The sequence below is a fragment of the Myxocyprinus asiaticus genome, chromosome 21 (genome assembly GCF_019703515.2).
Source record: "Myxocyprinus asiaticus isolate MX2 ecotype Aquarium Trade chromosome 21, UBuf_Myxa_2, whole genome shotgun sequence".
Classification (NCBI taxonomy): Eukaryota; Metazoa; Chordata; class Actinopteri; order Cypriniformes; family Catostomidae; genus Myxocyprinus; species Myxocyprinus asiaticus.
In genome coordinates this window covers 30945588-30963340 of record NC_059364.1, presented here as the reverse complement: position 1 = coordinate 30963340, position 17753 = coordinate 30945588, and the positions used below count along the sequence as shown (strand labels likewise).

General features: G+C 41.9%; 1 protein-coding gene across 4 annotated transcripts in view; it reads left to right on the top strand.

Annotated features, from left to right (window-relative positions):
• LOC127411879 (fibroblast growth factor receptor 3) overlaps nucleotides 1-17753 on the top strand; it is a 56500-nt gene that overhangs the window by 23603 nt on the left and 15144 nt on the right. For 3 of the 4 annotated variants that reach the window (XM_051647729.1, XM_051647728.1, XM_051647725.1), the window contains exons 5-7: nucleotides 3111-3280; nucleotides 13253-13376; nucleotides 13467-13657. In XM_051647729.1, coding sequence (XP_051503689.1) covers nucleotides 3111-3280; nucleotides 13253-13376; nucleotides 13467-13657 — 485 coding nt within the window. Of the gene's footprint in view, nucleotides 1-3110; nucleotides 3281-13252; nucleotides 13377-13466; nucleotides 13658-14793; nucleotides 14939-17753 lie in introns of all 4 variants that reach the window. The other variant, XM_051647727.1, reaches the window with a different exon arrangement.

Genomic DNA, 17753 nt, shown 5'->3' with positions numbered 1-17753 from the left:
TGTGATGTCACAAAGTTGCGAAACTCATGAATATTACTTATGTTATGTGCAGATAATGTCAAATAATATTTTACTGTTTTGATAAATAGTCATTCTTGATGACTAATTCAAGCGCTCTAATAAATATTTCACATGATTAATTAGTTTTTATTTAAAAGCGCATAGTGTGCCTGACATCAACATGCAGTGACACAGATGAGAGACATGCTTATCTGAAGCTCAGTTAATACAGGTATTCCACTCAAATGAAATGTACTCGAAACATCATGTTTTTGCTTAGAATAAATGCTAGTTTAAATGGGAGAAACAGTGCACCATTTTGTTTTTCATCTTTTGGTCACACTTTATTTTAAATTATTCTTGTAACTGTGTGTTTATGTACCAATGTAATTACTGAATAATAATAATTTTACATTACATGTAAATACTCTGTAATTATTTTATGGAGCTGCTGATACTTACATATTGTTATTGTTATTACTATAGTATTTAATAATAGTTACATGCAATATGTGTAACATGGACATTTTAAAATGAAATGTTATCCTTCTTTGAACTTTTTGAACTTTATTACCATGCAGTAATACACTGCTGTATTGATTGATGTATGTGATCATGAAATCAGACAACCTCCCCTCAAAATCCAAACTCAAGTAGTCAAAGAGACGTATATTACGACCAGGTCTAAATGGTAATGTCTCGTTTGTCCACTTGTGATCGGATCACCCAAAACACATCTTAATACCAGGTGTAAACAGGGCCTATTTTATAATCCACATTTGGCTGGACAGTCCAGAAACTTTGATGCCATTTTTCTCAGTTTCAGGGTTGGCTTAGTTTGCATTTTCCCTTTGTAAGGCAGTATGGTATATGCCCATGGAAATAGCTATGGTAATGTATGTGTGCATGCATGCAGGCATTAGTGTGCCAGTGCTCCGTGTCAGAAATGCCAAAGGAAATGCCAGCCTGCCAGTCTCCCCTCAAACTTACAGCTGATACCATCTATACAGTAGGCAAAGAGAGAGAGAGAGAGAATTATATAGCTTCTATGCACTGTTGCATTTTCAGCTATATGTAGATTACAAAATTACTACAGTTTTTCCCAAGTCAGTTATTTATTGTGCTACACTTCTCTTTTCACTTTCTCTCCTTAGTTGTTTGTGTGTGTGTGTGTGTGTGTGGCATCTGTGGATTTAATCGCCAAGTTCACGGGTTGATCTGATTTGGAGTTAATTGTTTGACAAGGGTTGAAAGTATGTTTACTAAATCTCTTAAAGACACACTCACATTTACAAAGTACAAGACCAGGCCAGTCTGAAAATGGAAATAATGACTTTGTTTTGAGTTGTATTATTGTAGCTGAAGGATGTTACTGTAAGTATTTATGCTCTGATATTTGGCATTAACTACCAGGAAGCCTAAACACAGACCTGACCGCATGACAGTTAGTATTATAAACTTGTGGAAAAATTAGACAAAGGAAAACTTGTCTGTTATTATGTAGTTAATTATAATTAGGAATCCGCATTGTGTGTCATAGCTCTGTGAAGGATTTAACACTGGGTGTCTTTCAGAGTTCTGTCTCTAAGAGCATTAACATGCCTAACACTGTAAATGCGTGTGTGTTTGCTTTCACAAAAAAAATTTTATTCAGTCTGGGAATTAGGCAGCCAGTCTGACGCTGCCACAGGGTGCGCAAAAAAATCTTTCCATAAACATTCACCCACACGAAGACTCCCGGAGAGGGAACACCCTACCTACTGAAAAATAACGGCACACATCAGCTTACAGTGGCCACAAAAAGTATTTGGACACTAAGGTCACACTTGAAAATGTATGAATGTCATTGCACTAGAAACAATATATTAAACCAAGTGGCAATTATTGTAGAGAAAGATAGCACAAGAAGTTTGTTAAGTAAGTGTCAATTGCATCAGGAATGAGGACCCAAAGGCAGGAATGAGGCAAAAAAATTAAGATTTATTAAATAAAGTTATAGAAACAGGGAAAGCAAAACACTCTCAAGGGAGAAAACAACTAAAGAGAAAAAAACAACAAAACTTAAAACTGAAAAACAAATTACAAACCAGACTGGAGACAGAGCAACAAAACACAGACTGAACGTGAGAACAAAACGATGCGACAAACACAAGAGGAAAAGGAGCACAATATATACAGGTAGGGCACATGAGGAACAGGTGAAGACAATTAACATAACAAGGACTAAATGAGGGAGAGTGATGAGGGTAATGAGGTGGCAGAGTCAGGGAAGCACATGGCAGACAAACACAAAGCCATGTGCTAACACATGAGACTGAAACACACACGAGTGCACATGGTGATGAAGGACCATTCACACAACACACAAGAGTGACAGAAGAGCGCATGGAAAGAGGACCGAACCCGAAGCCATGCGCTCACAAATGACAAGACATGGAGCATGAGTGTCCGGATCCCGAACCAGAACAGAAACCGAATTAGGCTGAGTCAGGACCCAGACACCATGCTCCGAACATGAAAACACAAACACAGAACATGAGTGTCAGGATCCTGTCACCACTAAAAACATGACTGACAAAGTGACTGGATCCTGTCAGTAAGAAGAAAAAAAACCCAACATTTTGACACTTTCTGGTTGTCAAACAGATTGTAACATTTCCATAGTTAATGTGATAAACTACACCTGTGTGTACTCTGCTTGGACACTTGTGTGAACTTGAGGGGAACTGACTTCAGACATCCACTAAAATGACTTTGGAAGCAGCTAGTTAAAAGTAATTGATAAAAAAAAAAACAAGGTAAATTCTGAAAAAGGTTTTGACATCACTTGTTTACAGATGCCACTTAGTATGATCTTGTGTACCTAATGCAATGACATTCAGAATTTTTTTAAATGTTGCTTCAGTGTCCAAATATTTATTGGGCCCAGTGTATAAAGAGGATAGAGCTGTTTGCTAATCATTTACTCCTAAGGATTTCTGTATTTTCAATATTTTCAACTGAATTTGGCAAACTTTCAAAACATCTGCTGTGAACCATAAAGCAATTATTTTTGTATATTTTAAGCAACATACAATTCTATTCCTGTCTTTATCTTTCTTTCAAAACAGAAGCTCCATACTGGACCCGCTCTGACCGGATGGAAAAGAAGCTGTTGGCTGTTCCTGCTGCAAATACGGTGAAGTTCCGCTGTCCTGCTGCTGGCAACCCAACACCCACCATCCACTGGCTGAAAAATGGGAAAGAATTCAAGGGAGAGCAGAGAATGGGTGGGATTAAAGTAAGGCAATAGGAATTTTGATAAAGAATATGGGCTTCTAAACCTTTTTTTTTTTTTTTTATTAGATTGCGTTCAAGTGTTTGTTTAGGATTACATATAATAGAAGTCTGCAATTACTAACAATTTACACGATCACCATCTGCTCTTTCAAGAGCTCTCTCTCTCTCTGGATCTTATTTACATGTACAGTACACTGTAGAGAATTCTTCCACCTGTTGTGCAGAGGAACAGAAAGTGCGTGTGGTCTTGTTGTTATTTATGTGTTTGTAAGTGTGTGTGTGTATTGGAGGGGGCCAACTGATTCTTGGTTTATGTTTTTTTTTATTTATCTGATGGCTGTTGCTCATTAGCATTGGATGATTTTTCCCCCACAATTAAATACTGTAGAGTTATTAAACATAACTTTCCTTAAGAGTCACTTATGCCCACTTATGCTGTTTCAAGATAAAAATCACAAATGAGATATTGAGATGAAATGGAGACAAATGGCCATTCACAGAAAATGTGTTTCTGCATCTGTCTGCACTGATTTTCAATTGTTTTTCTATATAAACGTGTGATAATAGATGGACATTTTTGACTGTTGTGCAGTGTCTCACTGTTTTTTCAGCAGGACCGGCTCGTTTTTTAGATGCCGTGTCAATTTAGAAAAAAAGTCAACTTTTAAAAACACTCCTCAATACACCTGCATTCTGTTCTATTCATTGCGCTGTGTCTGCCTTTTTTTAGTGCAAGGACACTTTAGGTCTAAACAATCCCGTAAGTCTCCAGCATTTCAGAATTTTCTTCTGATAAAAAGTCCCCAGAAATCCAGAGATCTCAACAATGAGTGAAAGCTGCTTAAGACTCAAAATCAGAGTATGTATTTAAATGCACTGTGTTCATGGCTTTCTCTTTACTCCCATATACATGCGGCTCAGTAAGTAAGCAGCTTTCTCCACAGCAACGTAATTTCCCCGCGACGCTTGTGTAAATAACAAACATGGGACCTGAGGAAGACTTAGCAATTTTATTCTCTGTTGCTTCACTTTATTTCCAGATATTCCAGAGTTGTTGTTGTGTTTGTTTCCTTAACTTCCCATTGCAACCTGCAGCGGAATTGCGCTGCAATAGTGGAGTTTCTCTCTTTCGTCAAACCTTGGGATTCCCCCAGTGTACTTGAGCACGTATATGCAGATGTGAGGGACAGTCGATATTTTAAATTGGTGTGTGTATAAATGGGTATATTTGTTTTTGTTTTGTGTGTATGTGTTTTTGCCTTTTCCCATTTAGTTTTTACCGCTGTGTTGACTTGTTGATATGATGTATAGCTCCATCCTATGGCATAAGTTATCCGGTTTGTTCACACATGCACACTCCTCAGAAACCTGTAAAAACGCAATGCGTTTACATGGCCACATATGCTGCGTTTGTCAGGAGGAACCTGTGTGTCTTAAACTGATGTCTCCTCATCCCTTAAATGGTGTAAGGAAAAAGGCGTTCTCGTCTACACTATGTTTCAGAATGTCAACGTGCTCAATGTCACAAATAAAATACTGTCAAAGTCTGCAATCAAAAGTCAGGGATTTCAATATGATTTAAAACATTTCTTATCAAATTCTTCCATGAACAAATAATCTGAGCAATGCCATTGAATAGCTCTTTAATGATTCTGTATGTCAGTAATTGTCTCATTTATTTAAATTTATTTTAGTATTTTAGTTGTGACGTCTGAAACAAACTGATCTGTTAACTCTTAAAAGAAACATAACTGAGAACTCCACTAAGTCTCCTAAGCTAGTAAAATCAAACTCTTTATGACATTTTCTTCTGGGTCCCTCTACACACACAGATACAAGCATGCACATTCAGATTCTTTAACATACTCTTACTTTGCATTGACCTGTTAGCATAGAATATAACCAGCATCCCCTATGAGAGAAATTTAGAAACAAAACATTGAACTCTCCACCTCTTCATGGCCATAGTGACCACCCTGCCCTTACAAACACACACACGTATACACACACCAGGGGTTCACACTGACTCAGGGTCATCCTTTACATCAGACCTGCACTCTGAATCAAAACATTCACCACTGGCATAGAGACGCCTGACAGCATCATAATAGCTTTATTTAACACACACATACACAGAGGCTTGACAGCTCACATTGAATGTCTTCTGTCTCTATTAAGACCAAGGCTAAAAGTCATAGGTCTAATATTTATCCGTGTGTGCAAATGACAGGACTGAAAGCTTGATAATACACTCAAAAATGTGTTAAAGAGACAGTTCACCCAAAAATGAAACCTCTCTCTCATCACTTACCCACCATTGTGTTGTTATAAACCAGTATGACTGGTTAGGAACAACAAGAGGATGAGGAAAAGATGGCACAATTTTCATTTTTGGGTGAACTGCCCTTTAACACATTTTTGTGTTATTTTGCAGAGAGTCGTTGAAAATTAAACATAAGGAGTTTAAATGATTCCCTGGGAGATCAGTGTATTCGAAAAACTATTTTCTGCATGGAACAATAATGCCGGGATTATGTTTCAATCGGAAATGGAGCTAGTCATACATTTGAATACTTCTCTGGCTGACAGTCAGAGCTTGTTAATTGCACACTAAATGCGGTAAGATTACGGAATGAGTTTTAAATGCAAGTAAATGAGTCACATGTCATACTCTCATTGTTTAAAACTATCCATGACTTTGTTTAGACAGTTGACTTTCCCAGAGCTTTACCCTTCAAATGACCACACACACATTAACGCAAACACACTCAAACAAACACTCTTACAGACACACACACCCTAGACACTTTCTGTCCCTGACTGGCAGCGTTCTTAGGTCAGAGGTCACCTCTCTATTGAGTCATCAGAGGGGGGAGGTTCTAAGAGGGTGTTGCTGTGGCAATTTAGAGACATTGATTGACGGGGGGAGGCGTGGCTTTTTCCATGCTCACATATGGCAGCCGAAGTCGCATTGTAATAATGCTAATCTGTGGCACTGTGGGTTAGTCACACCTCGCACTCACATACACACTGAAGCTTTGTGAAAACAGTGTATGTGTGAGTGTGTATGAGAGCGTCTTGCAACATATTCAACAGCTCAATTGACAAGTGAGTGCACGAAGACTGTTACATCTTCTGGAGAGATGACTCAATTTCAGTCTGCATTCTCTGTGGGAGCACCAGTTCTTTAAATTCTACATGCTTAAAGCATTTTGTATGTCACTAATGAAATGCTGAATCCCTAATCCACTGACAAATGTACCGTTTTGTCTGTATGCCACAGCAGCAGTGAATTACTTTATTAAGTTGCATAAAGTGCCTGGGTAAAGAAACAAATGTTTTTGTGTGAAAAAAGCTTGATGTTTGAAGGTCAAGTGTGTAATTTATCGATGTTCAAATACTTTCGCCTTTCCCAGGTTAATGTTTGCAGTTTATTCTGCCTAAGACAGGACTTAGACAGGAAAAGTCTGTCTGACCGACATGAAAACTTTCTGTTAAGGGGCAAGTTTATATGAAACAGTTTATATCACAATAATAGACCACAGTGGGGGGAAAAAAACTAAATCAAATAATCAAATAATTGCACATCAGTAGACTTTGTAATCAGAATTTCTGTCCAAACAGTAAAGTAATTTACAGATTTTTTTGCAGACATAACCCAGAAAATATGCATAATATGCATGTGTATAATATATTATGCATAATATACAGTTCTGTTTGTGGATATCTAGTTTACTTAATACTTTAATGCCGCAAACAAAATATCTGATGTTACTATCCGGGCAAATTGTGGCAAATCTAAGATTAGTTCTTGTTTAAAAGTGCTCATTGCATCAAATTGGTATTGCATCTTCTTGTTCTTTTCCGATTTGTGTGCCCTTATCAATATGAACTGATTGATGTTGGCCTGTTGTATGTTCTCTAGAGCTCTTAGCAGACTTTCACATGATAGTGCATGTATGATTATAGGTCAACTGTATAATATTGATGGGATCATTTAATGATGAAACATTTCCCGTCAGACTCTCACTTTCCACTGAGAGAGACAAAGAGAAACAGTTTTGTCATTTTAATGACTAGTCCTGGGGTCAGTTGTTTTTGCTTCCTGTCTCTGTGGGTCAAATTAAACAACACCGCTGTCAGAATGAGCCTGCACTATCTTGACATAACCATAAATCCTGGACATACACACAAACACACACATATATGCAAGAGAGACCTGAGCTTCTTGTCACCTCCTGGGTCCCTTTACTTTTAATATTCCCAGAATTTCGGCTCAATCCACTAAACTGATTTTAACTCCTAACACAGTCTGACATTAGAGCTAAAGAGGCCTAATACGTTAACAGAGTAATGCTAGGAGGAATTTGAACTGTGAAGTTCAGCTGATTATTAACCCTACACTTCGGTATTTCTCGCTCAGAGAAGAATTTACTAAAAATGAATTGCGGCTGCAGATTTATTTCCAAACGCTGTCTACATTGTTTTAGAGCCTGGAATTAACTGGAATTACTGCTACCATGACCAATTGAAAATGTAAACAAACATGTCTCTATTGTCAATATTATTCTGTTTGTTTGAGTTGCCCAATCACCTGATGTCATGTCCACACTAATAGGTTTATGTTTGAAAACGTATTCACTTTAAGAGCTTTCTTAAAGATACGTTTTTACTTTGTACAACCTTCACAATGCATTCCATCATAGGCAACACAAAGTTTACTCAAAATTGCTGTCTGGCGACAAAACATGAGGGCAATTGCGTTTCAGCTGTATATGAAATGTCTATTTTTTGCATGCGCAGTAAGGGGATTTAAGCGTTTTTATACGTTTTAGTGTGTTCGAGCAACTTTTAGAAAACGTCTTGGTTACTGATATAACCTCTGTTCCCTGATGGAGGGAATGAGACGTAGTGTCGAAGTAGTGACACTAGGGGTTCGATCTTGAGAGCCCCAATCACCTTTGCTTAAAATAGAAAAAGCCAATGAGAATTGGTGAGTGGAATTCAGATTTATGCTGAGGAGCCGATAGACATAGTCCCAGCCATGTCAGCGGCCAGTTCAGCACCGCTGCAGGAGGAACACAACGTCTTGTTCCCTCCATCAGGGAACAGAGGTTACATCAGTAACCAAGACGTTCCCTGTCTGTCACTCACTCGACGTTGTGTCGATGTAGTGGCACTAGGGGTTCCTATACGAAACACTGCAAGCGCTGAACCGTGTCACGAGGTACGGAAGAGTGGACACGGGCAAGCTGCTGCATGCCTCGTGACCTTCCAGCGAGTTAGGCGACTCCCTAGTCCCGTTAAGGGGGGAGGAGGCACTTAGCCAAGGAGGCTACCAGCGGAGCCTTACCTGATCGCTGTAAGGAGTTTCCTGCAAAGCACTTTCTAAAATAACGCTGGGAAGTTCTCTTCCCTCTCCAGGAGGGGGAGCACTACAGAGACCACATCCTACCGGAGAGAGGTTAACATGTGGAGAATACCTCACATGAACTTACCAACGGGGAAGTTCACATATGGAACGATGTATGCAGCAACAATGGCCGAGGCAGAGAAAGCTCTGGCGAGGGGAAACACAGGATTTACCTAAGGGGAAACCGAACAGTGGAAACTCATCATAAGGGATTACCAAGCGGGAATCACCAAGCATGGGGCACTGAGCCCGAGCACATGGGCTCACCTGAAAAGGGGTATACCACGAGTGCTGGGCCAGGTGCCATTACTCCTCTGCCGAGTTCGTCACCGAACAGTGCTTAAGAATTAAAAAGGTGCCTGTGGTTCACCGGATAAGGGGAACTGTTGTGGACAAAAAGGCATTATCACCTTTTGAAAAAGGGGAAAGGTGCAATGCAAGCGATACACCCAACCGGCCACCCGGTCTTCCTGCTGTTACAACATAACACTCGGGTCGAAACCGGGTCTATGCATAGGTTATAAAACCTCGCAAAGGTATTGGCTGTAGCCCAACCCGCAGCTCTGCATATGTCTGCTAGAGAGGCCCCCCCTTGCCAGTGCCCAGGAAGACGCAACTACTCTAGTGGAGTGTGCCCAGACTCCCAAAAAGCACGGCAAGTCCTGAGATTGGTATGTGAGAGAAATGGCATCCACAGTCCAATGGGCTAGCCTCTGCTTGGAGACAGCTTTCCCCTTCTGCTGTCCTCCAAAACAGACAAAGAGCTGCTCCAAGTGTCTAAAGCTCTGCGTGCAGTCCAGATAGATGTGCCAAGAGGGAATCAGGCACGGTCTAGGAGGATTCAACCTCCTCGTGCCCTTGAGGAACCTGTTGATCAGGTCGCGCTGTCGTGAGGGTCTCCCGTCCAGTGTATCGTGATAAGCTGCTTTCTCATCGCCGAGAATTGTTGGGTGAAATCCTCGATGGTGTCGCCAAAAAGCCCCCCTTGTGGGATGGACACATCGAGAAAGCGGACTTCCTCAACGTCACACATATCCGCAAGGTTAAGCCACAGGTTCCGCTCTTGGACCACAAGAGTGGACATTGTCTGGCCCAGGGCACGCGCCGTGACTTTCGTCACCCGTTAGGTGAGGTCGGTCACAGTACGCAGTTCCTGCATCAGCCCTGGGTCGGTTCTACCCTCGTGCAGATCTTTCAGCGCTTTGGCCTGGTGGACCTGCAGGACGGCCATGGCGGAAGCGGCTTGACCCGCTGCCTTGTAAGCCTTCATAATTAATGAGGAAGAGAACTTACAGGCCTTGGAAGGGAGCCTTGGTCGGTCGCGACAGGTGGCTGTGCCCTGCGGGCAAAAATGCATCGCTACAGCACGCTCTACCTGGGGGAACTCGACATATCCCTTAGCCGCTCTGCCGTCGAGGGTAGTCAGGGTGGACAAGCCCATAAAGCATGTACGGGCAGAAAAAGGTGCCTTCCACGACTTTGTTAGCTCCTCGTGCACTTCCGGGAAGAAAGGCACCGGGCCAAAAGCCAGTTATCCAGCCGTGAATGCTTAGGGTAGGGTGGAGGGTTCCACTTAGCCCGATGTTCGCAGCCGCCCGGGCAAGCACAGCTGCCATCTCAGCGTCCGCCTCATCCTGTGCTCTACCGCCCGTGCGCAGGAACTCAGAAGATTCGTCCGCTTCTGATAGCAGAAGCCCACCTTCCGATGCTGCGATCGAAAGCTCATCCTCATCGCGATCGGACCACCTGTATTGCTTGACAGCTCTTCTGGATAGAATAAGCATGCTGGGGAATGGGAGATCCATGGGGCTGTGCCGGTGGAAACGCTCCCTTGTCCACATCCAGATCGCCCATGGTGCTTGCTGACCCGGCCGGCTGAGCATCAGCCCAGGGCGAACCAGGTTGAGAAGCAGCTGCGGTGGTGAGCCGTGACCACAACGTTCTGATGGGTATGTTCTCACAATGAGAACATGTCCCTTCCACGAAAGCTGCCTTGGCGTGCTGGGGCCCCAAGCACTCGAGACAGATTTCATGGCTGTCCGGAGGGGAGAGATAATGGCCACATCCAGTAGTGCAAACGCGGAAAGACATCTTTAAAAAGATGCCAAGCTTTTGCGTGAGCTCTTTTAGAAGGAAATATACTCTTTTGAATATACTCTTTTAGCACCCGCGGACTCAGCTGCCGAAGCACCCAGGGGAAACACAACACTCGACCGTGCGAGGGTGTCCGCTGATATGCGCTGTAAAATCCAGCAGCGTAAGCAAAATGTGAGAGGACGAACACAAGCATGCATTCGGCTCCACAGAAAAAATCTGAATGAGTGGTGCACACCATCTCCTTTTATACCCGTATGTCCGGGGCAGAGAGTGGCATGCAAATTCCACTCGCCAATTCTCATTGGCCTTTTCTATTTTAAGCAAAGGTGATCGGGGCTCTCAAGATCGAACCCCTAGTGTCACTACATCGACACAACATCGAGTGAGTGACAGACAAGGAACACAAATGTATCTGGATTAATGTAGACATAGCCTGACAGTGGCAATATTGCCTCAACCAGTGGTGTGAGTTTGTGGTGCAAGTATCTGTACAATTAACGGTAAACACTGGGAGTATTCGCAAAAGCTGTTTGAAAACAGTGTTTATTTTTACAATCCCATTCGGCGCTAGAAATTACACACTTCAGCTTTAAAAAAAACAAAAAAAAAAAACGTTTACTGCCTTCTTCCTGCAGGCGGTAATAGTGTAACGTTAAATTTGGCAGGCAAATAGCACTGATTTTTGTGAAGAAGGCCATACAATAATAAGCTTAATTTGTGTACTGTAGAAAGGAGGTGCATTTGTGCTGAAACAAAGAACAATGACTTAATTTTCTTTGCAGTGCAACCCTATTTCAGCGAATTTGCGCATAGTTAAACTGGATTTCTGGTTGTTAGTAAATAAGAAGCAGGTTTTTTATGCTGAAATGCCATGCACAAAAGTGGTGCAGCTGTTTAGTGAATTAGCCCCTAAGTTTTTTCAGTATCAGAATCAGCAAGGTAAAGCATGTCATCATAACACTTTTCCACTCCTATCATTTGATGAATGATGGGATAAATTGACTAACGGCACTCTTTCTCACTGCCTCTCTCTCCTCTCTTTCCTTCTTGATAAAGTGCTCGGCTAGATTCACGAACAGCTGAGAATTCTTTAAGGCTTTTTTTTTCCTGTGGACACATTGAGATAAATACACATACACACACACACACACACACACACACACACACACACACACAAAATGCCAGTGTCAAGTAAGTACTAATTTAACTCTCCCTCTCTCTCACACACACACTCTCTCTCTCTCTCAGATGTACACACATTTACGCACATTTCTCATACTGTTTAGCATGTCAGTCAGCAAGCTCCAAAGACTCACTGACTGAGAGTGCCAGCGAGAGGAGGTGAGGAACCTGGAGATGAGTGGGAGGAGAAGGAATACAGGGGGCATGGGCACATTTGCCAACTTTCTGAGGCATGTACGTTTGTGTGTGCGCATGTTGCTGCTCATGCGGTGTTACCATGTAACTGTTAAAAAAACATAGCCCATAATATTTACACAGCTAGATTTATTTCCACTCTGACCTCCAATGTGCAGAGAGAGGGAATGAGAGAGAGACAGAGTGAGAGTGACAAAAAGGGACAGCGAGAGAGAGACATATATGCAATTAGATTATAGTCTATGAATGAGTTGTTGGTTCTGTATGTATATATGCATATGCAAGGAGGTGAAGGGTTTGTGTAAACATAAAGAGACTTTGTGACCCATCGGCACATTTTCCATGCCTGGTGATGTTGGTTTGCCATACAAACGGTGCTGTTGACATGGTGTTCAGATGTGGCATACATGGGTAGCTGCTCTATCAGCAACAGGCCAAGCCCCATGGAGCTTACTCATAGCATAATACTGACATGAGGAATTCAGCACCTGCTTTTCGTAGACTAACAGAAAAACCTGAGGAAAGACTCAAAAGAACCTCTTAAATAATCTACCACTTTATGAATAAAGGAACTTTCCATAAATGCAAAACACTTTGATGTCACATGAATGTTTTTAAAGCATTATAGGCACAAATCCAATGTTTTTGTTGTGAGAACTGTTAGGTATTAGATACGTTTATTCATATTTTATATTTATTTTTATTTATTTTTTAATTTGATAAATGTCTGTTTTCTTGTAATTGTGATGTTCATTTAATGGTTTTGCTAGAAAATCACAAAATCACACAAATTAGGGTTTTAAACTGTTCCAACTTTTGGTAACAGGGCTGCAAAAAACAGACAGCCTCATATTACATTTATGGAAAATAACACAGCTCATTTTATATTGAGTTTGACCTCCTGATGTTGATGATTAACATTTTCTTAAAGTTAAGATTCTAAGTATCTCCTTTCACTAACCATTTCTTGTAAGTAAAAAAAATAAATAAAAAAAACAATGTTCGACTTTCAAGCCATATTTTTTACCCTATAAATTGAAAGCACATAGACCTCTCTGTCTCTCTTTCTCTCCCTCCTCTCTCTAGTTGAGACATCAGCAGTGGAGTTTGGTAATGGAGAGTGCTGTTCCATCTGACCGAGGGAACTACACATGTGTGGTGCAGAACAAATACGGGACAATCAAGCACACTTACCAGCTCGACGTGCTAGGTATGAACACACACACACATACAATCTTTAACCCAAACTCACCTTCAACTGTCTGCATCACTTACCGTATTCCATCTCTTGTCCAATCAGAACGCTCCCCTCACCGGCCCATCCTACAGGCTGGACTCCCAGCCAATCAGACGGTGGTGGTGGGCAGTGATGTAGAGTTCCACTGTAAGGTGTACAGTGATGCTCAGCCACACATCCAGTGGCTCAAACACATCGAGGTGAATGGAAGCCAGCATGGGCCCAATGGCGCCCCCTATGTCAACATCCTTAAGGTACAGCACTTAGTACAGTGTTCTGTACTGGCTTATCAGAAAAATGTATAAACAAACCATTTTTCAATTTAGGAGAGTGATTTCACTTCTGTTTTTTTTTTTTCTTTTTTTTTTTTTTTACGTTACATACTTTTATTATGAAATCTTTATTAGCTTGTGCATGTTGGTTCATAACAAGAAGGTTTACAATATTTGAAGAAAGCTATCCATTAGCATTTCCATTCATTTCAATGGTAGTTGCTCGGCTATACCTTATGTTGTCAAATTCTATTTAATGAAATTAAAGCCTTCCAAAAAAATAGGGGTACTGGTATACCATAATATAAAGAAATATTTATGATTCAGCAGTTATATTCTGAATGGAGAAACAGAATGGTGTAGTTATAGCATCTAGCAGCAGGGGCTAGCTGCCAATGCTAACCTGCTAAACCTTGACACCTCTGGTTTGTAATAGCAATCCTGGAAGATTGAACATGAATGTAGAAGGAATTTTTGAGAAACGAATCCAACTGCAGCTTAAAATAAGCCCTATATTATGTCTCACGTGAGGTTTGAGTGACTTTTAAAGCACCTCCCTCAAACTGCTAATCACACCCATGTTAGCATCTCACTATAGACTCTGCAACAGGAGAATTAGGGGTCTCTCAATCTGTTTTTCTTCTCAGAGAAGAGAGAGAGAGAAGGCAGACATCTGTTTTGGGCTAAGCTAACCGCCGCGGTGGCGTCGCGAAGGGAGACAGCCATTAGCAGTGCTGCCCCACTCACTCTTCAGAAGAGAAGGAGGGAGGGAATGAGGGAAGAGGCTCCCGAAAAAGCCATGGAAAAAAATAAGTGCGGGAAGCGAGGGAAGGGCAGCGTCAGCAGGCAGAGGAGGGGAGAGTGTCGGCTCGCCAGACTGCCACGCTATTTTAGACTCCCACATAATTGAAACAGTATTTTACTGGGAGCCGCGCGGCCGGCTTTTACCTTCCCCACAGTCTCATCTGCGCACCCTGCAAAATCTTGCTACACAATACATTTGTTGGTATCTTAAAAGAGTGGTAGAACAAGATGCTGCATTCATTTTAAATCATTAAGTGTGTGTATTCACATGTAAACATGCTCCCCTTTGACTAAATGTGTGTGTGTCTCTGCAGAGTTTTGTCAGTAAGGTAAAAGAGGCCCACGATATGCTGACTCTGTATAATGTGTCAGAGAGAGATGCAGGCCAGTACTGGTGCAGAGCCCACAACTTTTTAGGCATGTCAGAAAATGCATTCTGGCTCACGGTGTCCCAGCCAGGTAAAGCTCTCTCCAAACAGACTTTGGTGGTGGCGTAGAGTCAAACTCCCTTAATCTCTCTATATTTCTCTATGCTCTTCTCCCACATATCATCCTCCTCTTCTCACACATTAAAAACGGTGACCTGATCCAGGGATTTGTTATGTAAGGCGAGTGTGTATCTGCTTAATTTAACCGCTCGCTTTTTCTTCTTCTCCAATCAATACAACAAGGGCTTGTTTAATAGGAACCGAGTTGGTGCCACACATACTTATTGATTTCCCATTCACTTTACACTGCCACTCACATACCAATGCTCCTTTTTAGTATTTAAACACACATCTACACACCAGTTTTGAGGAAGCTACTTTGAAGCAGTGCTCATAATTTAAATCTGAAGTGTGTAATTTCTGCGCCACCAAACGGAATTGAAAAAATATACAGCTTTTTGAATACATGCCCCTTCTGCCGTTGATCGAACAGATAGTCTCGCCCCAGCTCATGCCATTAGTCGAGTCAATGTTATTGTCTCTCTTGAGATGGGTCACTCAAAACAAACAGAGGAATTTTAATAGACGAATGGCTTACTTATGACTGTCTCTTCATATTTAGCTGGGATAGGAGAAAATATTTTAACACCAAAAAAGTTACATACATCAGCTTTAAAGTAGTTAAGTAACCACAGTTAACTACTTAGGAAAAGTAGTTACTGTAACTACACTACAAAGTACTGACAAAAAGTAGCAAACTTTATGGCTACTTAAGGGGTTAATATCTTTTTAAAGATCACCATTTATCTGGCACAACAACAATGAAGATCTCAATCAGGGTGACAACATTAAACTTACACAATTACAGATACATTTATATCCAAACATAGTGACAAACAGCAGCATTTAAATAAATATTTTGATACAACATTTGAGTCCCTCGCAGTCACTCAAATTAATTAGTGAATCGTTTTGAATAGTTGGTTTACTCAATGAACACCAAAAAGCGGCTTATTGCAAGAAAGCGGGTTATTGTGAGAAAGCAGTGTTACGGTTTACATGCACTGTTTAAGCAGCATACACTTTACTACCGTATACGTGCGGTTTGGTCAGTAAGCAGCTTTCTCCACAGTAATGTAATTTCCCTGAGACGCTTGTGTAAATAACCAACATGGGATTTGAGGAAGACTTCACAATTTTATTCTCTGTTGCTTGCTTTGCTTTATTTTCTGATATTCCAGAGTTGTTGCTGTTTTTGTATCCTTTAACTTTGCATTGCAACCTGAAGTGGAATAGTGGGGTTTCCCTCTCACGTAAAACTTCGGGATTCCCTAAATGTACCAGCGTATATATGCAAACATGAGGGACAGTCGATATTTTACATTGGTGTGTATAGATGGGTATAGTTTATAGTGTATGTGCTTTTCCCACTGTACCCTGAGAAATGTTAAACTCCTTCCAATGTGTTGAGTTGTTGTTGGGCTGCATCCTATGACGTTTGTTATCCGGTCTGTTCAGGCACATGCGCACTCAAAAACATACATTAGAACGCTGCTTATGTGTTTATATGATCACATTAGCTGCGTTATCCGGGAGAAACCTGTGTGTGTTTTACCACTTTCTCTTAATCCCTTAAACGGTTTCTTAAGTGCATGTAAACCTGGTCAGTATGTTTACATGCACTTTAGAAGTTTGATTTCAGTCAGATTAACACCATAATTATGTCATGGCTCCGGTGAGTTTGTCGGTTTGTTTTGTATGTTTAGTCATTTTCTCTCCCTCATGTCTCGCAGGTGCGGCCGGCATGCACGATCGGCATTTCCATTGGAACACCGATTGTTCCCGGGGGAACGCTGATCATGCCACTGATTAGCATACCGAGCAACTCCTGTTCTCCCCTAATTCACTCCCTTCTTAAGCCCATCATGTTCTCAGTATCTTTGCTAGATTGTTGTTTGACGTTGAGTTCTAACCTCACTCTCTCTGCCTAGTTGGTCCTGTCTCATGTATCTTTTGGTTGCCCGCGTGTGGGGTGTGTGGTTGTCTTCCAGTATTGCTGCGTGTCAGCTGGTCTTCCACAGAGCATACCTCGTCTCTGCCTGCGTGTCGGGATTTAAGTTCGCTCATCTCTGCTGGGCGTTGTTCTGCATCTCACTAAGCTTCAGCGGAGGATTCTACGATCTCTTCCTGACTTCCACCACACACACACTCATCCTGCGAATGCTCTCTTCACGGATTGCCCCTTGCGCAACTGTGATGCGCACGCCATTGGAGATCGCTTCCCACTGCTGCAGCCGGTGTCGGGATTTTCTACAGTCCTCCACCCAGTGACTGCTCATTATTATTGTTAAAATAAATCCTTTGAACTATTCCTCTGCTCTTGGGTATGTTTGTCTCACTATCATTTGTTACAGAACAATCTAGCCAAGTATAGACCCAGCAGAGGAATCCACTCTTCGCTCCACCCTCTCTCAGCAGGGAGTCTTGCTGGGATGTCAGCAGGATCAAGACGCTGCCTCGAACTGGGCTTTGGAGATGATGGCTTCGCAGCTCGCCAAGCTCACCTCCTTTGTTCAGCAGCTCCGCCTATCTCCTGATGCTGGCCCATCTTAGGATGCTTCCTTACTGGCTCCGGTGGTTCCTCTGGCTCGTGGATGCTTTGAAGCCCGCATTCCCCCTTCAGCCCCGTATTCAGGTGAGGCGGAGTCCTGCAGCGCATTCCTTTCGCAATGTTCCCTGTTCTTCATGTTACAGCCCTCCACTTTCGCTTCAGATACGATGAAGGTGACCTGTGTTATTATGCTCCTCACCGGAAGGGCTGGCGAATGGGGCACTGCCGTGGGGGA